We start from the raw sequence: 27,026 nt of genomic DNA on the forward strand, positions 1-27,026 counted from the left end.
GCGTATTGGGTGTTTCGAGTGTCACAGAGGCATTCGGAGTGACAGTACCTTCCGACTAAGTCTGTGCAGGAATTCATCAGTGCCTGTAAAAGCGGGGTGTCATAAATGTGTCTCACATGGGAAACGTATGAGACGAATCCGTGATATCCGGTACAATTCCTCTTTCGCCTCTGTCGAGTCCAGTATGCGCTCGTCCATTACTGTTCATCTGACCAATGTGCATCTGTGTAAAGACGGACACTCTCACTAATACTAACTCTTCCTGGCCATCGTTCACCATCAGCCGGCGGCTAAAAGCTTTTCTAATTGTTTTTGTGCCACACTGCTTTTGATATTCAATTTGACAATATTGGTTTGTCAATCAGTTCGGGCGCAGAAAGCCTCTATCGTCTGTAGACGCAAATTGAAAATTTAATACCGTTCCAACCATTTACCGAGAAGAAGGAATTATAAATATATCTAATGACTCATTTAGGCTTCATACACATTTGCCGTTTTCTCGCTACTGATTGAAAATCAGAAATCAATATAATGTGTTTTGCTTTACGGTGGATTTTTCTCCGAATTTCATAGCCTGTGACCGTAGGACGAACTGCGAGACTTGCCCTTACTTTCTCCGAACCCTAATCACAGGACCGCCGCACAGATTGCCAATCATACACAAGGCTGATTCCTGATGCCATACTGAGTATAATTCACTTCAACCATAACGCACCGGAAGTGCCAAAGAGTAACCAACGGATGTGAGATGTCCGCAACATGTGGTTTGGGGTATTTGTGATAACCTTGACCTCTCTCGTGGTCACAACATGTTCCGTGGTAAGTCAGACTTGTTTAACTGGGCAGCAGTATAGTTTAGTAGCTGTCATAGATAATTCATCTTTTAAATCTTCCTTTATCTTATAGGGATGACTGAGGATTTTTCACCCTATAATTACATCAACTCACAACTTCCTATAATCAAGTTGATAAGTCGATGATACTTTGTACCGCTACACTTTTAATGGTTATTATTGTTATTGAAAAAAAACCTTGAATGAAAGAAAAGGTGTTTTATTGAATACTCAAGCTAACAAGATCGTCATCTAAGATAAAACGGTTTTATTTTGTTTTTGCTTTTTTTCTCTTTTTTTTTTCTCTCTCCGTTTTTTTTGGGTTTTTTTTCAAGAATAAATCAACATTCACAAGGACTATCTAATTCTCTCCTCGAGTAGCTATTCAGTTTTAATATTGTTGTTTAAAGTGATCGTTGTAATTGCTTAATATCATTGTTTATAGTGATAATGTGTCGTGGTTGTTTACTGATGTTTATAGTGATAATGTGTCATGGTTTTAATACTGATGTTTATAGTGATAATGTGTCGTGGTTGTTTACTGATGTTTATAGTGATAATGTGTCGTGGTTTTTTACTGATGTTTATAGTGATAATGTGTCGTGGTTGTTTACTGATGTTTATAGTGATAATGTGTCGTGGTTTTCATTCTGATGTTTATAGTGATAATGTGTCGTGGTTGTTTACTGATGTTTATAGTGATAATGTGTCATGGTTTTCATACTGATGTTTATAGTGATAATGTGTCGTGGTTTTCATACTGATGTTTATAGTGATAATGTGTCGTGGTTGTTTACTGATGTTTATAGTGATAATGTGTCGTGGTTTTCATACTGATGTTTATAGTGATAATGTGTCGTGGTTGTTTACTGATGTTTATAGTGATAATGTGTCGTGGTTTTTTACTGATGTTTATAGTGATAATGTGTCGTGGTTGTTTACTGATGTTTATAGTGATAATGTGTCGTGGTTTTCATTCTGATGTTTATAGTGATAATGTGTCGTGGTTTTCATTCTGATGTTTATAGTGATAATGTGTCGTGGTTGTTTACTGATGTTTATAGTGATAATGTGTCGTGGTTGTTTACTGATGTTTATAGTGATAATGTGTCGTGGTTGTTTACTGATGTTTATAGTGATAATGTGTCGTGGTTTTCATACTGATGTTTATAGTGATAATGTGTCGTGGTTTTCATACTGATGTTTATAGTGATAATGTGTCGTGGTTGTTTACTGATGTTTATAGTGATAATGTGTCGTGGTCTTCATTCTGATGTTTATAGTGATAATGTGTCGTGGTTTTCATTCTGATGTTTATAGTGATAATGTGTCGTGGTTGTTTACTGATGTTTATAGTGATAATGTGTCGTGGTTGTTTACTGATGTTTATAGTGATAATGTGTCGTGGTTTTCATACTGATGTTTATAGTGATAATGTGTCGTGGTTTTCATACTGATGTTTATAGTGATAATGTGTCGTTTATAGTGATAATGTGTCGTGGTTGTTTACTGATGTTTATAGTGATAATGTGTCGTGGTTGTTTACTGATGTTTATAGTGATAATGTGTCGTGGTTTTCATACTGATGTTTATAGTGATAATGTGTCGTGGTTTTCATACTGATGTTTATAGTGATAATGTGTCGTGGTTTTCATACTGATGTTTATAGTGATAATGTGTCATGGTTTTCATACTGATGTTTATAGTGATAATGTGTCGTGGTTTTCATACTGATGTTTATAGTGATAATGTGTCATGGTTTTCATACTGATGTTTATAGTGATAATGTGTCGTGGTTGTTTACTGATGTTTATAGTGATAATGTGTCGTGGTTGTTTACTGGTGTTTATAGTGATAATGTGTCGTGGTTTTCATACTGATGTTTATAGTGATAATGTGTCGTGGTTGTTTACTGATGTTTATAGTGATAATGTGTCGTGGTTTTCATACTGATGTTTATAGTGATAATGTGTCGTGGTTTTCATACTGATGTTTATAGTGATAATGTGTCGTGGTTGTTTACTGATGTTTATAGTGATAATGTGTCGTGGTTTTCATACTGATGTTTATAGTGATAATGTGTCGTGGTTTTCATACTGATGTTTATAGTGATAATGTGTCGTGGTTTTAATACTGATGTTTATAGTGATAATGTGTCGTGGTTGTTTACTGATGTTTATAGTGATAATGTGTCGTGGTTGTTTACTGATGTTTATAGTGATAATGTGTCGTGGTTGTTTACTGATGTTTATAGTGATAATGTGTCGTGGTTTTAATACTGATGTTTATAGTGATAATGTGTTTTAAACTGATGTTTATAGTGATAATGTGTCGTGGTTGTTTACTGATGTTTATAGTGATAATGTGTCGTGGTTTTCATACTGATGTTTATAGTGATAATGTGTCGTGGTTTTCATACTGATGTTTATAGTGATAATGTGTCGTGGTTGTTTACTGATGTTTATAGTGATAATGTGTCGTGGTTGTTTACTGATGTTTATAGTGATAATGTGTCGTGGTTGATGTTTATAGTGATAATGTGTCGTGGTTGTTTACTGATGTTTATAGTGATAATGTGTCGTGGTTTTCATACTGATGTTTATAGTGATAATGTGTCGTGGTTGTTTACTGATGTTTATAGTGATAATGTGTCATGGTTTTCATACTGATGTTTATAGTGATAATGTGTCGTGGTTTTCATACTGATGTTTATAGTGATAATGTGTCGTGGTTGTTTACTGATGTTTTTTCATACTGATGTTTATAGTGATAATGTGTCATGGTTGTTTACTGATGTTTATAGTGATAATGTGTCATGGTTTTCATACTGATGTTTATAGTGATAATGTGTCATGGTTTTCATACTGATGTTTATAGTGATAATATTTTGTCTAAATGTATTGTAGTTATAGCGACAATGTGTATAGATAATGTGTATAGATCATCACAAAATAACACATAATTATGATAATCTAAATTTATTGTAGTTGATGGTACTTTCTAACAATATTTTGACTCAGAAAGATGTGCTGGTGTTTGTCATTGGTTTAGAAACTGAGGAACATTCGTCACTCTTTTAAAATATTAAAGTTTTGAGGAAGCATCCGTTTTTTATGATTGAATGACGAGTCTAAGGTAGGCGTAGTTATCAACTAATGTCCGTTATTTAAGTGAAACCTTTGTTGATTTAATGATTAAAGTTATATTCATTTAAAGAACGGCTTTCACAATACGTGCGAGTTTGTAACATTCGAAATATCGGTGTACGGTAACAAACTATATGATTGGGTTTTGAATAATATATAATGGTGGATTATACAGTAAAATGTTGCTAAGTGTTTGAATGATATTGAATGGTTTAAAATGGATTGCTAGCTTTCCCTTGAGTGACTTTAGTAGTTACTCATTGTTCGTCCCTGACCGGGACACCACGAGGCCTGCTGTGGCATGTGTAATGGCAGTTTATCCTAATGATGCAATTGGCAAAGACAGGTTTATCGGGTACAACTCAAACTAATACAAATGACAACTCAGAATTGTTGAGCACGATAGATTGAAATCCATCTGTGATTTTTTTTTAATAAAAAGGAGAAAGTTGTCTTTTTATGTTTAAGGAGTAACCATGATTTATCTTGTCGTAGGCTTGCCGTTTTCACTTGGTTCGGCTATTACTCCCGGCCAAAATGTACATTGTCACGCACTGCTAGCCGTCAAAATGACAAACAAGATACATGATGTCCCAAAATAACAGCTCTATATAGCGTCGAAATGTATCGAAGGCAACGCGTGAGGGCTGTCTAAGGTCACAAGGGCAGATAACTCAACTGTTTGCAGCAAAGGGTTTTAAATAATTGAACGTTTGTCACTTACATGAATCATAAATGTCTGTTAAAATGTAGAAACACACAAGTAGCGTCACAATAACCAATATAGACCCATTTACCTTCATCATTTAAATGTATGTTTCATTTTATCTTAATTATTTTCATTCTGAAAGTATTTGCAATAAGTTAATTAATAAATCAGCGTTAACGAGGAAACGGTAATACTTCTATTGCTCCCTCGTCACCACGTTTTCGAGGCGAGAAGGAGAGAAATTGTGTATTAACGGACCAACGTGCCACCCCAGCCCCATACACCAATACATTGGCAGTTATATGTGTTTTAATTTGATATTGAAATGCAATGTTTGTTTTTACGTAGCAAAACTGTTTTGTGTTTTATCACTAATGAGGTGCTACAAGTACAAAGTAGTTTCATTCGATGATTAAATTGTCTCATGAATGCATACATAAACTTTCCATGTAGTCATTACCACACAAGCTAGTGTTAATATTAGCTAAATCTAATCCATGCAATTGATATGGCATGGCCTCAACAGACAGTCTGTATAACGATACAGGGCAGTCTTTATTACGATACAGGGCAGTCTTTATAACGATACAGGCGTAGTCTATATAACGATACAGGCGTAGTCTATATAACGATACAGGTATAATCATTATAACGATACAGACGTAGTCTATATAACGATACAGGCGTGGTCTTTATAACGATACAGGCGTAATCTATATAACGATACAGGCGTAGTCTTCATAACGATCGATCGTAGTCTTTATAACGATACAGGGCAGTCTTTATAGCGATACAGGTATAATCTTTATACCGATACAGACGTAGTCTTTATACCGATACAGGCGTAGTCTTTATAACGATACAGGGTAGTCTATATAACGGTACAGGCGTAGTCTTTATAACGATACAGGCGTAGTCTATATAACGATACAGCCGTAGTCTTTATAACGATACAGGGTAGTCTTTATAGCGATCCAGGTATAATCTTTATAACGATACAGACGTCGTCTGTATAACTAAACAGTCGTTGTCTGTATAACGATACCTAGGTAGTCTTTATAACGATACAGGCGTTGTCTGTATAACAATACAGACGCAGTCTTTACAATGATACAGGCGTTGTCTGTATAACGATACATGGTAGTCTTTATAACGATACAGGCGTAGTCTTTATAACGATACAGGGTAGTTTTTATAACGATACAGGTGTAGTCTGTATAACGATACAGGCATAGTCTGTATAACGATACAGGCGAAGTCTATATAACGATACAGAGTAGTCTTTATAACGATACAGTTGTTGTCTTTATAACGATACAGGCGAAGTCTATATAACGATACAGAGTAGTCTTTATAACGATACAGTTGTTGTCTTTATAACGATACAGGCATTGTGTTTATAACGATACCGGCGTAGTCTATATAACGATACAGACGTAGTATCATAACGATACAGGGCAGTTTTTATAACGATACAGACGCAGTCTTTATAACGATACAGGCGTTGTCTGTATAACAATACAGACGCAGTCTTTATAATGATACAGGCGTTGTCTGTATAACGATACATGGTAGTCTTTATAACGATACAGACGTAGTATCATAACGATACAGGGCAGTCTTTATAGCGATACAGGTATAATCTTTATACCGATACAGACGTAGTCTTTATACCGATACAGGCGTAGTCTTTATACCGATACAGGCGTAGTCTTTATAACGATACAGGGTAGTCTATATAACGGTACAGGCGTAGTCTTTATAACGATACAGGCGTAGTCTATATAACGGTACAGGCGTAGTCTTTATAACGATACAGGCGTAGTCTATATAACGATACAGCCGTAGTCTTTATAACGATACAGGGTAGTCTTTAAAGCGATCCAGGTATAATCTTTATACCGATACAGACGTCGTCTGTATAACTAAACAGTCGTTGTCTGTATAACGATACCTAGGTAGTCTTTATAACGATACGGGCGTTGTCTGTATAACAATACAGACGCAGTCTTTACAATGATACAGGCGTTGTCTGTAGAACGATACATGGTAGTCTTTATAACGATACAGGCGTAGTCTTTATAACGATACAGGGCAGTCTTTATTACGATACAGGGTAGTCTTTATAACGATACAGGGTAGTTTTTATAACGATACAGGTGTAGTCTGTATAACGATACAGGCATAGTCTGTATAACGATACAGGCGAAGTCTATATAACGATACAGAGTAGTCTTTATAACGATACAGTTGTTGTCTTTATAACGATACAGGCGTAGTCTATATAACGATACAGAGTAGTCTTTATAACGATACAGGAGTTGTGTTTATAACGATACCGGCGTAGTCTATATAACGATACAGACGTAGTATCATAACGATACAGGGCAGTTTTTTTTTTAACGATACAGGTGTAGTCTTTATAACGATACAGGCGTTGTCTGTATAACAATACAGACGCAGTCTTTATAATGATACAGGCGTTGTCTGTATAACGATACATGGTAGTCTTTATAACGATACAGGGCAGTCTTTATTACGATACAGGGTAGTCTTTATAACGATATAGGGTAGTTTTTATAACGATACAGTCGTTGTCTGTATAACGATACCTAGGTAGTCTATATAACGATACAGGCGTTGTCTTTATAACGATACAGGTGTTATCTTTATAACGATACAGGGTAGTCATTATAACGATACAGGCGTTGTCTGTATAGCTAAACAGGCGTTGTCTTTATAACGATACAGACGCAGTCTTTATAACGATACAGCCGTAGTCATTATAACGATACAGGCGTTGTCTATATAACGATACAGGTGTAGTCTGTATAACGATACAGGCATAGTCTATATAACGATACAGGCGTAGTCTTTATAACGATACAAGCGTTGTCTTTATAAAGATACAGGTATAGTCTGTATAACGATACATGTGTAGTCTATATAACGATACAGGCGTAGTCTATATAACGATATAGGCATAGTCTGTATAACGATACAGGTATAATCTTTATAACGATACAGGGTAGTTTTTATAACGATACAGGTGTAGTCTTTATAAAGATACAGGCGTTGTCTGTATAACGATACAGGCGTTGTCTGTATAACGATACAGACGCAGTCTTTATAACGATACAACCGTAGTCATTATAACGATACAGGCGTTGTCTATATAACGATACAGGTGTAGTCTGTATAACGATACAGGCGTTGTCTTTATAAAGATACAGGTATAATCTTTATAACGATACGGGAGTTGTGTTTATAACGATACCGGCGTAGTCTATATAACGATACAGACGTAGTATCATAACGATACAGGGCAGTTTTTATAACGATACAGGTGTATTCTTTATAACGATACAGGCGTTGTCTGTATAACAATACAGACGCAGTCTTTATAATGATACAGGCGTTGTCTGTAGAACGATACATGGTAGTCTTTATAACGATACAGGCGTAGTCTTTATAACGATACAGGGCACTCTTTATTACGATACAGGGTAGTCTTTATAACGATACAGGGTAGTTTTTATAACGATACAGGTGTAGTCTGTATAACGATACAGGCATAGTCTGTATAACGATACAGGCGAAGTCTATATAACGATACAGGGTAGTCTTTATAACGATACAGGCGTTGTCTTTATAACGATACAGGCATTGTGTTTATAACGATACCGGCATAGTCTATATAACGATACAGACGTAGTATTATAATGATACAGGGCAGTCTTTATAACGATACATGTGTAGTCTTTATAACGATACAGACCTTGTATTTATAATGATACAGACGCAGTCTTTATAACGATACAGGCGTTGTCTGTATAACGATACATGGTAGTCTTTATAACGATACAGGCGTAGTCTATATAACGATACAGGCGTAGACTTTATAACGATACAGGGTAGTCTTTATAACGATACAGGCGTAGTCTATATAACGATACAGGCGTAGACTTTATAACGATACAGGGTAGTCTTTATAACGATACAGGCGTAGTCTATATAACGATACAGGCGTAGTCTATACAACGATACAGGCGTAGTCTATACAACGATACAGGTGTAGTCTATATGACGATACAGGCGTAGTCTTTATCACGATACAGACTCAATCTCTATAGAGATACGGACTTTGTTTGTTTATGGACTTAATTTATATACCAAGACAGAAAGATACAGGCCCGGCTTGTAGAAAGAAAACAAATTCTTCTTTATGTACGATTAGCAAATTAAATAGATAAATGAAAACAGAAGTCGCAGGTCAGACATTTTAATGATCAGTTCAGGATAATTGTTTGTCGTGATTTAAAATGAAGCTCTCAAAGTGACGCAATCGAAAATGTCTCGACCGATAAAGTCAAAGTTAGTGTTACGATACAGCCTTAGAAAATTATAGGAATTACAGCAAGCACTGGTTTTGTTTTTGTGTCTTGAATGTTGGTTATGTTCTTATTTCAAAACATCACGGCAAACTGAAAAGATGAAGATCAACGTTTTATTTTAATTGAAAAAGTTTATATAAAGCTGAAGAAGGACAAAGACATATCCAATGTAAGCAAGAAAGTTTTACTTTGTAATTTACAGCGGAACTGTTAAATACCTTTCGATCTGTTTTGTTAGTTAGTTAGTTAGTTAGTTAGTTAGTTAGTTAGTAAGTTAGTAAGTAAGTCAGTTAGTTAGTTAGTTAGTTAGTTAGTTATTTAGTTAGTTATTTAGTTAGTTTTAGTTAGTTAAGTTAGTTAAGTTAGTTAGTTAGTTAGTTAGTTAGTTAGTTAGTAAGTTAGTTAGTTAGTTAGTTAGTTAGTTAGTTAGTTAGTTAGTTAGTCAGTCAGTCAGTCAGTCAGTCAGTCAGTCAGTTAGTCAGTTAGTCAGTTAGTTAGTTAGTTAGTTAGTTAGTAAGTTAGTTAGTTAGTTAGTTAGTTAGTTAGTTAGTTAGTTAGTTAGTTAGTTAGTTAGTTAGTTAGTTAGTTAGTTAGTTAGTTAGTTAGTTAGTTAGTTAGCTAGTTTGTTTGTTAATTTGTTTGTTTGCAGATCAATTTCATAAAGAGTAATGAAATAGAGATTAAATGGACAGTGAATTAAAATGGAAACTGTAATTTGGCAAGGGTAATTACGTCATTACCATCAGACGTCAAAGAAAATGACATTGTTTTGTTTTGGTAGACGTCTGCATTTATCTTCTTTAAAACCACAAAGAAAATTTAAGGGAAAAAAAAGAAAGAAAGAATATTGATATATTCTGTCATACGACTGTAGTACATATATACTGAACATGATATTCAGTGGCAAATGCGTTCATTGCACCGGCGGAAGGTATATATCTCAGCCAACAGTATATTCTAGATTTAACATTTAAATGAGGTTTTATTACGGTCCGTAACAGACCCACCGACCGTCAGCTCTTCTGGTCCACTCAAGTACCGGTTACTGATATACAGGGCGTAGCTCACGTCTGTGACTGAGGATCAGGGAGATTAGGCAATGTCTCCTTGGAGGTTCGGTGTCGGAGAGTGATGTATCGAGATACAGTACAACAATCGGTACCAAGGCTTTGCCGGTACATTATATCGTGCCTTCGCATACAAGGCTTGACTCGGAGTTTCTCCTCAAAAGACAAAGAAAAACCTAAATGTATTTTACAGGACGATTTACACAAGGCACTACCAGACACCGGACTGTGAAGGAGTTTCTATACTTACTGTAAGCTGGCTTAGTCGTAATTTCACTCAAATCAGATACCGAAGAGCCAAAACTATAGATTAATTATATTCAGTAAAGTCCAATGACGTTGGTTTCAGTTTAAAAAACATTTTGGATTTAAACGTCTGTAACATTTTGCTGAACCTCAAATAGTTTTGCTATAAGAAAGATTGGATATAAAAACACTAAACTCGTTTTAATAGCGTTGTATGTAGCTTTCAGCATGAATGGTTCTGATATTTTGCACACCACTATTGTTAAATTTCACGAACGAGGTGAGATAACGTCTACCTGTAGTTACGTCATTAGAAGGAAGGGTTTCTTTGTGATCGGATCATTTTTCATAATCAGACATCCCTTTCGTGCGTCGAGCAACCTGTATGCGTTAAGGCTTCACTAATTACTGTAGCTAGTAATCGGTCAAACATACTCTATACGTCAAAGTTCTATGTTCGGACATAATTAAAGTCAGACTGACCCCTGACATTATAAATGATGATATGTTAGAGCAAACAGGGAGGGTATGTACCAGTAATTCCGGTTAAGTGCTTCAAAATTAGTCAAGCTGCTGGCGTTAATGATAATGTTTTAACAGGAGCGCGAAGGCATCATCGTCACCTCTTCGTACCAATTTGCTTTACTCATATGTCAGCAGGAAAGAATACATTGTTCACTAATTTTCCTAATTTCTTTGAAATTTTAATTAAATTTTGTTACTATATCGATATTTCAAAAATGTGTGGCTGTCTTTTATAATTATTTTGAAACTAAATTAGCCATCTAAAGCTTTAAATAGAAGGGAAGAGTTTGCATTCTGCGACGTAATAGCAATGCCACTACTTGTAGTACAAACCCTATTACAGGCTATTCTACCATATCCGCTTCCTCATCACATTTTTATTGAAGTAAGCATAACACATTTTTGGCGATAAGAACGCACCTCAAGTTTAATTTTTATAGATCTTATTAGAAAACTTTGCACTTTAGAGAAAGACAATTATCTGACGAGCATTCAACAAATACATGTGTATATTTATCATGACCCTATAGTTTCACAATAAAAAAAATATCAACGTCAAGCGCGTGCTGTTTTATAATCTATGAAATAAAGTTATTTGTGTACTTGTATCACGTATCCATGTTACATCGGAGTATTAAACAGGACAAATAATGTGTAGGATAACAGATTACACCGACATATCAATAATTACACGTATCTATATTGGAGTATATAACAGGACAAATAATGTGTAGGATAACAGATTACAACGACATATCAATAATTACACGTATCTATATTGGAGTATATAACAAGACTTGTAATTAGTATGATATGATGTAGATGTCACCGATATAGAGAATATACGGTCAGTGTGTTAAAACAAGCTGTGGCGAAGGTGAAGAGAGAGAAGAGGCGGGTCACTTTTGTCTTTCTGTCTCGCGCAAAAAGAACCATGTATTCTAATTATCCTGTAATATTGATTGAAAATCAAACTATCGAAACTTCAGTAGTTTTATTGTTCAAGCTCTGTTATCTGTCGTGACGTTACGCTTAAGTTTGCCTGGTAACGTGCGTCAAAATAATTGCTCCGCGTAGAAATGTGGTTCCAAAGCAGTTTCCGAATACAGCAAAAATACATGTGGCAGGTTGATTCCGACAATGACACTGGCAGTTGCAAGGATAAATATCATTTAGAAGTAATGTATTAAGTTTTGTAATAAACAATATAAAATTATACTTAAATTACAGTATAAATATCTATTAGTTTAATTCACTTTGTGTCAAACGATAGATATCTTTATATCGCGTTCAGTCTATAAAGTATGATATTATTTTATTTCTTTATGTATTAAGTGGCATCACTTCTATTTTGATGACCCGATATTAACAAACTGACACGCTGTGGAGAAGTTTTTTACCAGCACGGCTATAAGCAACAGTTCCTACCATGATTTGTCCTCCGTACTATTCTAGTCTATTGCCAATGTCCTCGCTGATAATACCATTCCGTTAAAATACAAAAAGGCGAACATTCTGAGATCTGAATATATTTGAATTATAACAAAATGACACGAGTAACCTTATAAATCATAATACCACGTACTGTTTCTGAGTGTGGGAGATACCTAAATATATGTTCGAGCTTTAAAAAACCGAGGTCTGTGATACAAATAATGTAAACTAGCCTTTAATTTACCGTAACGGAGAATCATCGTTATGGACATTAAACAAAATACAATCATATCAATTAATGTTCTGAGAAAACAACAAGTTGTTTTAGATTTAAATAAAATATATAATTTCTCTGATGTAGGCGCTGTGTCCTCTACCATTGTAGACCAATATCTTTCCTGCATTAACTACTGGCACGTTCTCATATAGAAGACAATCCTGCTTATTTCGTTCCATTTGTTAACACGAGAGGTAAACCGTTTGTTTGTCATTCAGTGAAGGGTGAAATGTGAACTAAAAACATACTTTGTACAATATTAATTGTAAACTTCTGAAGATAACTAAATAGATTGTTGAACTGTTCCTGTGTATTGCAGTTGTACCGGTACGAACTACGGGGCTTCGTGGAGGAAGACAAGACCTGCTGTAACGGCACGCTGGCGTTCGTCACCAACACGACGCACCTGCCGTGTTCCAATATGAGGTGCTGTGACCGGACTGAGATGGTCGCCGTTGTACCAGTGAACTATGCCCTTGGTTTCGGCTTCCGCTGCTTGGTAGGTATAAATATCAGTAACCAGAAAATTACTATCGTTTTTATAACAATAAGATTTATCATTATAGATTTTGTTAACCATATAACAATTCTTTTCAACAAGGTTTACAGTATAAGGTTTGAAAAAATAGGAAAATTTATTACATTATCTGTGTAAGGACTTATAACAAAACGTTGCTCGCGCACTTTGACCTTTTTATGAATACATATGTTTTCACAACCTAGCGTGTGTAAACGCCCTGCTAAGCACGTGATTAAACAAATCACAAAGCGGTCATTTTTTATTATCAACGATGTTTTTCCGTCCCTAGTTACATCATTCTGGTACCTGACCAGTTCAGAAGGCATTGACTGTTTTAGCTGTCCTCATCTACTCGAATTATAATTTTGACTGAAATGCTCTTTGCCATTTCCAATTCAATATTTGATTTTCATCTTCGGCATTTTAGTATTTCCGGTGAAAGACATTCAAAATAATACGAAAGGTCGAACATACGACTCGACATTTATTTGTTCCACGTAATAATTTGGTTTCCCAAGACTATTTTATTTTTCTGTCTGCTTTGAATTTATATTTTGTCGCGGTAGCTTTTTAAATCCTATTTATGTCTTGGGGATGGGAACCTATGGTCTTCAAAAAATGAAGTTTTCATGCTGTTTTGGAAATTGGTTTTGAAAATAGAATGAAGTTGCCCAGTCAATAAAATTTGCCGCCGAAAGTTTAGCTATTTTTGATGCAATTCCTGGCGTACGTCATTGTTTCTGACCTTTATCATTGTACCTACGTATAATGAATTGGATTTCCAGCGTTTGCAGAAGGTCACAATGACGATAGGGGACTGCATATTTGGTTGGGACTCAGAGTGGCTTATTTGCATAGTAAGCATATTCAACTACACTGTAAATAAAATTATTGATGCAAACGGGCAACTGAAATGACCAATAAGGTTTACCAGCTCTACCTCATTTCGATTCGGATTTGGCACCTCACTCAGTGACCGAGTATCCACGAGATTTATTAGTTATCCTTAAGAAAGCTTTGGATAAAGATTCCTGAAAACTTGTGATGGGTCTTCTGTTCTGTTTTTCTTGTTAATATTCCATTCTAGATATTCCAATGATTTTATTAATTTGTCTAAACATTCAATGATAGTCGTGTCTCTGTTTACAAGACGGGACATTAGATGCGAATACCCTTGTTACTTTCATCCTATTATTTGATATATTATAAAGGTTATCCCAAAATAGTTGATACCATTACAAAGATTTCCTCATCTTCCATGTATAATCTTATACAAATACAAACTAAAGGTGAATAATTTAATTGCTGGAACTGCCGTCATAACAAGCTAGTCATATCAAGTTTCAAGATGGCTCTTTCCAAAGAGCAGACAAAAAGAAAGTTTAAAAACTATATTTTCAAGCACAATCACCTATTACGGTTATCAGATTGATGCAGAAAGAATATATAGATGAGAAGAGGCTGAGTAAATTGCAGATCCTGGGAGTTGTGAAGAGATTTGAGAAAAGTCAACCAGTTCTAGACAATAGACATACCAATGCTGGTAGACTAAGGTCAATAGGACAGGAAGAAACACTAGAGCAGGTGCAGTAGATCGTTAAAGAGACGCCAGAGAGAAATCATCAAGAGGTGTTTAAGTGGTGTTATTTACACTGCTAGCCGCACAAGTGTACACAGAATTGAAAGAATGGATTTCCACTTAAGGCCATATAAAATTTCCGTACTTTAGGATCATAACCAACATGACATTAACATCGGGATGACGTTTGTCCTCAAGACAACGTAGACGTTATTGATAACATTTGGTTTTCTGGCGAATCCAATTTTTCTCCGTGTAATTGCAAGTAAGAGATATTGTCGTTACTTGGGTAAACCAAATTTGTATATGGGAAAGCCCCGTGCATGGAGAAAAGGTGACAGTGTTGGCTGCGATGAGCTTAATTAGGATTATTGGACCTTTTCAAGATAGGAATGTTTACACTGAAATAGCGAGCGATGCCTAAAAACTTTGAAAAAGAAATTCCTGTCATATTTGCATGTAAGAGTTATTCTTGAATGAGATACTTGAGTAATTCCCTCCTGGTTGGATGAAATAAGCTGTTGGTGACAAGCTGAATTCCTTTAAAACAGCTAACGTGTTACCTCATCACTCCCCAAACTTGAGCCCTCTTGAAATGTATTTATGGGGACATTATATATAATACACAGCCAAATTCTTTAGCGGAACTGAAGTTGACAATTAATCGTGATATTCGCTAGATTTCTGTGTAGACATGCGCTGCTGTTGTCAGGCACGTCGACATTTTCATGACGCAAAAAGAACATAATTTGGAACATATCCTATTAATGATCAACAATGAAGCTAAAGAAATTAAATTCCAACAAAGATCTCTTTTTTATTGTTATCTAACATAAAGGAAAAAGTATCAATAATTGAAATGTTTTCAGATATTGTGGAACATCCTGTATGTTATCCTCTCTCGACTATTTCGGGATGAAATCATAAATATGTTTCTTGTTGACCAGAACTTTGTCGAGTTTTGTGGTAAGATCTTCCAACAAATTACAAAGAACTAAATTTATTGAAGAACTTGTCAAAACAGGTCACAAAGACCAAGTCCAATCTGACTTTTATATATACACTGATGGCGTGTTGTTTTTATATAAAAGGAAATTTATTAGCCATTGCCGTCGTATATACCCACCAGAAATGGAAATCAAAGACTTGACAGACTCTTCTACATCAACTGCTAATCTCGATCTTTACCTACAACGAAACAAATATAGACAGCTTTTCACCAGGTCATATCATGAGTGATAGTGAATTTCTATTTCTGGGTAGTAACTTTCCCTCATCCCCCACCAATAGTGTTTACATGCCGCAGTTGATTCGATATTCAAGGGGCTGTTCTATTATCAAGATCTCATACGAAGAGTCATCAACTGACGTAAAACTCGTAACACAGAATTTCAAAAGAGGCAGGTTGATGAAAAACATGCGGAAGTTCTATGGTCGACATAGTGATCTCATTGTGAAATATTATATTTCTTATTGCGATATGAAACTGGACGTGTTTGGTACTCGTTAGTTTGCTTGTTGGTTCAGTTGATGTAAAGCTTAGATTGACTAAGATTTATATGGTGGATGTCGTCGATGAAGCAGAAGACGCTAACTTTTCCTGGACACGTGGTCTCATTCTCCTTGAACTTGTTTTAGTAGTTTCCATATGCATCTTTCTTTTGTTCGTATTTTGTCCTAGTTTTATTGAATTTGTGTTTGGATTATGCTGGTGTTGAAACCTGTTGGTATTTTTTCCTGTATGTAACGCACATGCCATACACAAACTAGGCAAGCACTCTGTGTGAAAGGTGGTTTTGCCTTCTAATTATGAATTCATAGAGAATGCCGCTATACATGTTGACTATTGTGTGAAATGAATTCCTGTTCTTTTTGAATCGCCTTCGTAAATATCTTAATATTTTTTCCCGAGATGTAGACGCGAGTAACCTAATGACGAGGACAGTTTTTCATCTTATGTGGGGAGGAGGATGATTAGGGAAAATCTTTTTAAGTGAGATATGTTTAAACTAAACCCAGGGGTGGACGATGAGGAGGTAAAATGTGGATCATACATATAGAGAAACCTACTAAGACTTCTGAGAACTGTAAATATACTAGCTTAAACGTCTTGATATCTATATATAACAGATACGTTGTTTTTTTTTATATACAAATGATAGATCATAATATTGTAAATGTATTGTCGTTCAGGTAATGTTGTTTGCTTGTTTTTATTTACATAGCTGAACTATTGAATAGATATTTTTATGAAATCGTTCGTATCCATTGTGGACAGTACAACATTCTCGGCACCCATAACGATCATGTGTATTTCTCCGCCAGTCATAATTGATTTTTTTTTGTACTCTGTTAAGCGTCATGTAGTTTCTTTATAGGTTGGAATAACTCATTTTCATTTTTTATATATTTGTTTTGTTGTCACGATTTTAATCGTAAATTGGAACATATATTTCAGTGGTTTATCACTGTTGGTGAGTTGCTAATAGAAATATTTATTGGCCCTCGTATTCAGCAATTCTGTAATCAGAAGTGCAACTGTGTTAGTGTTGTTTTGCATTGTTCATATACAAAGGCAATTTAGCTTCACCAAATTATATTTTGTTCGTACTTTACACTGGATCTCCTTAGAACAAATATGTCATCGTTCTGAAATCACTTTGTCAATTTAGTGGTATGTGATCTCTGACAGAAAAGGCCATCTATTCTATGCCATAGCTAATTTTATTTCGTACATAATCTTCCTCTCTGAAAACAGATGCTTAAAATGCTATAAAAATCTACCTGGTATTACGTTTTCATGAAGTAAATGTTGAACCTTAAATGTCTATATTCGTTTTATCATTTATCCACTAATCAAAAGCCAAACTAACGTTTCCTATATCATATCATGTCTTTGTTTTGAATATATATATATTTATACGTACACATGTCCTTATATTATAAGTGATATTTAGGCTGACTTATATTCTCGTCCCCTCTGTTCAATAGAGAGAAATAGGTTAGAAAATGTCGTTATGTCAAACAAGTTAATAGTGTGACATAAAATAGCACAATCCATTGCTGTTACTTCATTGCTTTAAGGAAATCCGCTAGGAACATCGGGTACATGTGACTACTAAGTTTTCATTAAACCGTCAGTCTGCTTTCAATATGATTTACAATTTAAACAACTGATTTTCCCCCAAACTAATATTCTCCTAATCATTGAGATGTGTACTTTTGGATCAGTATTAATCTAAATGAGATCATGGACACAAAGAAAAACCAATTAACTTCCAAGGACGTCTCATGGCAATTTATCCTGGTGTCGAGAGAATAAACGCTATGGCGTATCATTAATTATTTGTCCAAAGAATATTTGATGGAAAGCAAATGAAAATGTGTAGTTAAAAAGTAGAATTAGCATGTATAACATTGTCATTTAATATAATAACAAACGGGAATCATCAAAATGGTCTCATCCAACCAGAATTCTTCAGTGGTAATAACTGTCAAGGCATGTAAATCTTAAATTATTCATGTTTTTTCGATGGTTGTTATTTCCTTACCTACTGAACTGAATACAACAGTAATAAGTATTCTGCTATACTCTGGCAATGACGGAAAGAGCTGTCAATATATAGATAAAAAAAAGACTGCGACAACATGTATGCTTTTAAATATTAAGTGCACATTATGAGAAAAGGTCTAAAATGTATTTGAAAATTGTTATTGTGATAGGTTAATCAAGATTGAATACAAAATTGCTATTGTAGCATAGGAAGTTGTAAACTACATTCCCCACAGAGCATATGTTATCTGGCCCAGTTCCGAAGTAGGCATTCTGTTGAGGACAAAAGCATGCGAGCTAAAGGCGAACCTTCTATATGCCATTAACACGCGTACAATGGATGTCGGCGGAAAGTCGGAGAACCGCTGGAATACTGTTAAATCTGTATCAAATGTTAACTAGGGATGTACTTCTCGCAGACATTAGGGGAAGGACTGTTTTTCATGGTTGCATTCTTTCGTTGTAAAGAGCGCAGATACAAAATGTAGGACCTCATGGAAATACTTAACTTTATCCTGCGATACACCTTGTCCATTTCACCTAAACCTAAGACACTTAATAACTAAACTCACCTCGGGATATACTAAAATGATTATGTGTAGATTATTAATATAGTCGTAAAATATTACATCAAGTCGTATAGTCGCAATGAAGAAATTAAAGTATCTAGGTCAGAGATATGAAAAATGTACTGCAATGTCGTACATTGTATATTGGCATTATAAGATGTATTTGTTAACAAAATATGGTGAAAATGTATTGGAAACATGTCACAGAGCATTCTTAAGACAAAACTGTCAATCACAATATTTACTATAGGTTGGAAAGCATGGACAGGAAAATGTATTTTATGTAAAAAAAAAAATAAACATATCCTTAATTGCTATCCTTGATGTTAGGATATTGGGTCCCAGAATGAAATGCATTAATCTAATTATGAAAGCAAAGTAATCATGATGGAAAAGAATGGATCACTGAGTACCAACTACCATTAATATAGGTATTTTAATTTTTAGATATGAAGATATTAGGTATTTCCGGCTATGGTTTGCTTTAGGTCTACGTAATCACTACGTAATACTGCATTCATCGGACCATGGCATCAGTGATCCCCAAAACAGCTATTTATAACGTGTTTGTCAGAGAAATATAGGAATTTATCAATTTTATAAAGATTTATATCATCACTGCACTCATGGAATATCTCCCCTAGTTTTGACCAATCAAAACGGTGATTTCTAGTCAGTGCATTGAAATTGGCATTTTTCCTGTCCGGACTCAAATAAAGTGAAGATTGAATACATTAGTTTTCATCAAATCTTTCGCGTGTATATTTACAGATTACTAGATCTGGTTTATGAAAACCGTTTTGTAAGCGACCAGGTAACAACATAAAGCAGAGATCATAACTTAAAACAGCCTATTTAAAATGGCTTCATTTTGTTGTCAAAACGTCAAAAATCCCGATAATATTTCCAATATTTGTTCAACACCGCTGTACTTTTCTGTTTCTACTTTAAACTGTATTTAAGATATTTAATGGTTTCCGCTTCGAAATCATATACATGATTCCAATAAACATGCTCTCTACTTTGTAGGCTTCTTTTCGGTCTATATTTCTAAGTTCATTTCCACATGTACTGTTTACATGTACTTCATTCTTCCTGCTTGTTTTAATTGATTGCATGATAGCGAAAAACATAACTGATTCGATCGTGCTTAATTACAACGAAACTCTTCGTGTTCCATACAATCATTCTGTACCTTTCACACTTGAAGTTTGCAGTGTGGAGCGCAAGCGAACAGACTTGTTATCTTCAGAACACACCATGAACTTTTTCTACTTTCCACAGCTCAGAACTCATAACGCCCAATGACACATTCCATTTTGTTTTGTCAACAGATAAAAACCTCCTGTGATGTTTTAATGAAAATGCTTGCTATTCGAAAAAGGATGTTTCATTATTGTCACACAAAATAACCTTGAGCGACTGAATACTCCATTGTAAGAAATGGGATTTTATAATGTGTGACATAGTTTCAAAAGTCAAACCCTTTCATTTTATTGGGACAATCATGAATTACAAAAAAAAATTATTCTAGATTAATTACCACCAAATCAAAGCCACCAATCATTGCCCATCATCGTTATCCAGTCAAAAACCGTACTTATCAGTAACAACCCTACCACCCCAAAGTTTTATCCTCGTTGATTAACGTTAAAATATTATTTCCACATTGATTGCCCTTAGTTATTCCACTAAATGGTTATCCGGCTATCCCCGAATTTGCATGTCTAATTATCATTAATAATTATTGACCACAGTAATTATCCTGGGCTGTGTGCCGTCAAATCATCGTTAGCAATTATTCTCGGTTTTATACATCAAATTACCATTAAAATTTTTCCTCCACAGTGATTTTTCCTCGGTTTTGAGCGTCAAACTATTTGCAAAAGTTATTTCCCACAGTGAGTATCCTCAGTTTCATACGTCTAATTACAAGTAATATTCATTCCCCAAAGTGAGTGTCCCCAGTTTCGTGTGCCTATTTACCAATCCTAGTTATTCCGTACAATGAGTATCCACGGTGGTGTACTTTTCAAATCTATCCATTATTCCCCACCATGACTGAACAGAGGTGTGTAATTTAGGAACAGTAAGTACTTAATCTCCAATGTGACTGTGCCATCAAAGCCACTGTTGGCATTTCGTTTCCCCGAATGGTAATCTTGTGCTCTGTTTCACCAATTAGTCCCAAGCATGGTAGTCTTGGATTATTTACCGTCAAAGAGTAAAATCATATTATGCTCAACAGTGGTTACCTCAGTTTAAACATGGTGTGGGAAAATGTCTCTATCATATTTCCTTAAAATTAAAACTAAGAAACCAGCAGATTGGGTTATACCAATAGAACAAATTTTCAAGGATGAACAATATTAAATATAAATTCTCTCCAACAGTCTAACAGACATGAAAATAACGTTAAGCAATTAAACAAAACTTAACATTGGGTGTCTAGTGTTAAACATATAATAAAAAATACGTTGTCGTCGATTGTAAGAAACGATTTGCGAATTATTGCATAAAGTACAAACAAGAGAATATCACAAATTTAGAGTTAAGATATTACAGTACCAAACAATGAATTATGCTTCATCTTCAGCTGTTTCGTCCTCCTGGCACTGGTCAGTGATGCTAAAGGCCTACATTTTTAAGTCTAGGTGGCGGCTGAGGACATTCCAAAATGGTAAGGGGAAGGTCAAAATCTATACGTGAAGGTGTACTAGCCCCATGGTTCAATAAATCTGTAATTTTCATATAAAACTTTAGGACAACATTAAGTACACGTATATAATCTGAACCGTGCCACTATTCGGATAAATTTAATCGTGACATGCATGTTATGGCAACCCTCGGCGACTCCAGGTCCACCAGCAGTGTCTGTCATATGCTATTTTAATAGATTATAAACAAGTTTCACAAGTCAACAATGAATTAAACAGCATCAGACCCTTCATAAATGGTGTACACTCAATGTTGATAGCTTGATAATTAATCACTAATAATAATGACGATAGTAAACATATGTTAACACACATAGAATACCCTGACTATGTTGTACCGTTGTCTACAGAACATCTGTACACGTCCGTCATAATGACTAATAGAGATATGTTACTAAGTAATGTAAACTGGTCTCCAGGACAGACTCTCAAAACTCACACAAACGCATTTGAGTGAAATAGCGGACTCTTTTACAAGTGATATGTCAGCGGTTTATCATCTTTTACACGCCATTAAATACGTCCAGAACGTGTCCGAGTACCACGTCACGTGACATATACAGTCTTAGCTACATGTATTTCCTTGGACGTAGATATAACGTTGAGCACTCAGTGTAGATAGAATCATCCATATTAACTGGTGATTTAGTTGGCTCACCTCAGATGTTAAGGAAAGATTAAAAACTGTTCACTGGCACACAGATTTTCTTAAAAATGAAAGGCTGAGAAAATACTTATATGCAGCGCCTATCCATTACGTCACAATAGATTTTATAGCTTCCACTGACTGTACACATCAGTCGTCAGTCTTCAGATCGTATATCTTGGAGATACTTATTAAGCCAAACATGTTTCAAGCACGTGAAAAACCATACATCATACCGTCACGTCGTTGAAACCGCTCACAAGGCCCATTAAATAACCATTTACTCTGAGCTTTTCAAAAAAGAATTTACGTAGGCTGGAAATAGAAAAGATAATGTCGATTTATGTTTTTGATGAATGATTTCAGATCAATGGTTCAGATGCTACATTCAATAAATAAGCAAAAACTGGTCTAGGTGTGATAAAATGGATCAATATTTCACGTTTGGGATTGATGGTGGTGAATTTAAGTTAAGGGAGATGACGTTTTCCTGTTTCTACCATGAGAGCATGCAGGTTCTAGTCGAAATTCAAAAAGTAAAAACAACTAACAGCGGTAAAGGAACCATTTCCCTAATTACATAAAGCATGACGGCGGTAGCAAGGGTGCGGGTGGTCGTATTCTTTCTGCGGATAATAGAAGTTCTGTTAGCCAAATCGAGCTTGCTTCATGTCTCTATTGACGGCGGCGTATGTTAATTGACAGTTCATCCGACTGAAACATGTTGTTAAGGTCCTTTATTTTGTTGATTACTGATACTATATCTTTATTATCTCTGGCATGTTATAGGAATCGACTTGGGTTAGAGAGGAATATACAACATTTATGTAAAAATAGCTAAGCTAACCTGGCTCGGATGGGGAATGTTTCAATAATACACACTGAATGCTATTTACTCAAATAAAGGAAATTGATATGCAATGTAATTCTATTTTCTCCACAAAAATAGCTTAACCTGCTTTCAATTGTTTCCTCCAATTGTTAAACCTAATCCAGTTTTTCAAATTGAAATAAGGATGTATGGTTTTCGCCAACAGCAGGCTCTGAGGGCTGACGTTCGCGAAGTATGCTGGGCGTGATAATGAACGCGCCTCACACCTGTTGTTCAGTGCTAATGAAAACATACACTAACTCTCTTCGGTTGCTCGAGCTTTCGGAAGTGATTACCGTCATGCATGTGCTGATCATACCATCGGCATGTTGAGACATTAAATTTTCAGTCCTTGATAGATGATACTGGATAGCATGCTTCTTCTACGCGACAAAAAAGTCTGCCTTATTTGGGCAATAGCTATTCTACGACATAGTGCCGAAAGAATGTTCTAACTTGAAACAATACCATAGCAACAGGGCTGAGGAAGATACTTTATCCTTGTATATTATATAAACAGAGGATTTTAAATTAACGTTTCAGAGTAACACGTTTGTTAGGTGTTCAACAGGCCAATATGCTATATTTATTACTCTATTGATAATGTTGTTACCTCAAAAACTATAAAGAATTCATTAAACGTGATTTAACACCATATTAGGATGACACCAGGTTCAGTAATAATAATTGATAACTATTCTCATCGACATCATCGATGCAATCTTAATCAATACTCTAGACTATGTAAGAAAATTAAGCTAAAATACCAAACTAGCATACGTATTGGCATTGCTTCACCAGAATTATTTCTACATATTCTTTACTTTTATCCGATAAACAGTCAAAGAGAATAAGTATCGATACATAAATAATAAATAAATATGTATTGATACATAAATGATAAATAAATATGTATTGATACATAAATAATAAATAAATATGTATTGATACATAAATGATAAATAAATATGTATTGACACATAAATAATAAATAAATATGTATTGATACATAAATGATAAATAAATATGTATTGATACATAAATAGTAAATAAATATGTATTGATACATAAATAATAAATAAGAAGTGAGGATGCCTTTTACAAAACCAATATCTGTGAAACAAAGTCTGCAAGGATACATTTCTTTACAGGTTTAAAAAGTGTAAAATAGTCGTTACTTTAAACATGCAATTTTGCAAATTAAATCATGTTCAAAAAGACAATTTGGAGATAGGCGCAAGTAAGAAATGTACTTCAGATATCGTATGTGCTACAAAATGGCCATGTTAGGCTTTTTTCCTTTGTAACACTTTCCTCAATCGGAAGCGCAAAGTAAACCATACCTGATGATATGAGAGGATTGGGACAATGAAGTTGTCAATAAAGATGCGGATAAACGAGTTTTACTGTGGCCTGTACGAACAAGTTTACACTATAACTAGTACCAACAAACAAGACGAATCGGGTCACCAAGGCACGGGTACCTTTCTCCATTGTTCCGGGGCGTTACACCCATTATGTACACATGTTAATTCAAATCTCTTATTTGTTTATGAACATTATAATCTATTCCCTTAAATGAATAGATTCTTAGTCAATGCTCCTATGTAACAATTTTTAAGAGAACTCTGGATAAAAGTTGACTAGTCTTTGAGAAAGTCCGGTCTTGACTGTGCCGCATCAGAAATGGCACGTAGACCCATCATCTTGGTTTAAGTTCCCTATGGGGCTTAATGGCGCTTTTATTTCCAGACTGTAAAACTAAAGTTTCCAATTTAATCCGAAGTTTTTGTCCAATTACTCGGAACAGCCATCAAAAAGCCTTCGTCGTCTCTGCATAAGGTGAATCTCTGCGAAACCACCTTAGAATATAAAGCAGCTTTGGTGAGGTCTGTGTTGTTGTATTTGTTTTTTAAACAACACTCAACGAAGAGAATGACCGGGATATACGGGGAAGCATTAGTGTTACCGAATAATCTGAAGAAATTGAGAAGATTTATTGTTCCACTCTTCAAAACGAACCACAGAACTAATCAGACAAGCCTTAACGTCATTATCATCACCGAACTCTCTTATTGTCGCGTAGTTTGAGAACACCGTGCCATAATGATTTACAAATCGCATGTAACAATCACATCCGATTTTATTGCTCTAATACCTTTCACTCTGGTGCCGATCAGAACACGTATCAATTGACCTAAAGACAGAAAACAGATATCCGACATCAATTTAACGGGATCCACATCTACAGGAAGGATTTATAGCACCAATGTCACTTATTTTTATTTCTGAAGGTGGATGGTTATATGTCTCTCACTAACAACTGATCACATCTGACCATGTCAAGGCATCGTACATGATACAGTTCTTGTCCACAAGTAGAGCTGGGACTCTCAACAATAAACACTCTATTTTACATTATTTTTGTTCGTTGGAAGAGCATTTTCGTACCATGTTCCTTGGTAGTCTTCCAAATTCCCACACTTCAAGCCGCTGGAATCACTGACATGCCTTATGAAAATGATTCCTTTTTCAGAATAATAACATGATATGCCATAGGTTTTTGATACGTATGGTGTGCTGCTCGGCAGAAATATATGGGTCTATGTCTTATTCAGCTAGGGTTGCACGTGTGGAATTCATATATGCATCTGTACTAAAACTATTCTTTGTGTTCATTTCAGCCAAGGACCAAAATAGCTACAAGATGTATCCACCACGGCCAAACGGTAGTGACGTCAAACGAGACTTTTGTGACGTACGAAGCCCGTGTGTGCTGTGAGGGCAGCAAGTTTAACGTATTCATCAACAAAGATGATGTGGCGCTCACGATAAAGTGTATGACACGGAGGTGACATATATGTACACTTCTAAAAGACTTAAAAGAAGACATTTTTCATACAAGATCATGTGATTTGAAAAGGGGACATATTTGTTTGGCACGCGCAGATAATAAAATAGGCGTCTTTAGAGTTGTCAGTCTCTATGATATCATTTCGTATAAATACATCGCTTTCATTTGCTTCTGATCGAAAGACATCTGAAATTCCACGTTCCTTAACAGATGTTATACCCCCCCGCTCTCTCTCTCTCTCTCTCTCTCTCTCTCTCTCTCTCTCTCTCTCTCCTTCACTGTGTCTCGCGCCTGCTTGTATTGTTTTTTCTTCTATTATAAGTAAAACATGTCCGGTTTCATTGCTTCCTGTATTAGGAAACGTTTTTATTTGAAATGCTTTGTTCGATTTCCTAAAAAAGTGTAATTGTAAACTGTCTTGGATTTAATTTGCTTAGCATTGGAGAAGGATTACGTGTCAGGACAGGCAGTGGCACTATGTTGCGTAGCGTTATTGACTGTTATACGGGACTTGAGTATTACGATAAATCCACCACAATCAATTAAGTGTCAGCGGCCCCTATTCGCCGGGCATTCCGACGGGGCGGTCTGGGCCCTTATCGACCATGTGGCAAGGATATATTGGTGTAATTACGCGGCGCAGACACTTGGGGTGACATTCCAAGGCCAGATTTAATTCTCGTCCCCAACAACAGCGACTCATTCAGGGGTCAGTAATGGACAAGCATTGGTCACTTTGACAATATAATTAACCAGCGAGGTGCTACCCTGCCCCATGTGTTTTCTCAGAAATGTAGTTGTTTTACAGACATTTCACAATGCATCAGATGTTGTTGTTTTGTATTTTCGTCCACTGTTCATCACCATGGTGATATTGGCTATGCAGGGTCTATAACATATGGATTTGTTTTTAAAGAAACTTCTCTAGAACCAATCTGTAACAAGAGAGTACACATGTTTACTGGTAAAAGTTTCTACATCAATGACTTTGATATACAATAAAATGTATGATTTATGATCCAACATCTTTCAAACAATGTCTACTTAAAGGAATCCAAGGAGGAGAACGAGGGTAAGGTGAGGTTT

The 27,026-nt window shown here is 35.4% G+C and overlaps 1 protein-coding gene across 1 annotated transcript; it reads left to right on the forward strand.

Annotated features, from left to right (window-relative positions):
* LOC132547698 (uncharacterized) lies at positions 1-26,270 on the forward strand. The gene is made up of 3 exons (XM_060211499.1): positions 1-819; positions 12,951-13,130; positions 25,771-26,270. The coding sequence occupies exons 1-3, from the start codon at positions 760-762 to the stop codon at positions 25,939-25,941; spliced, it is 411 nt and encodes a 136-aa protein (XP_060067482.1). The 5' UTR covers positions 1-759; the 3' UTR covers positions 25,942-26,270.
* Positions 26,271-27,026: the final 756 nt, after the last annotated feature.

Source organism: Ylistrum balloti, unplaced genomic scaffold (assembly GCF_031769215.1).
Source record: "Ylistrum balloti isolate Yb309-2 unplaced genomic scaffold, AGI_CSIRO_Ybal_v1 Utg369972, whole genome shotgun sequence".
NCBI lineage: Eukaryota > Metazoa > Mollusca > Bivalvia > Pectinida > Pectinidae > Ylistrum > Ylistrum balloti.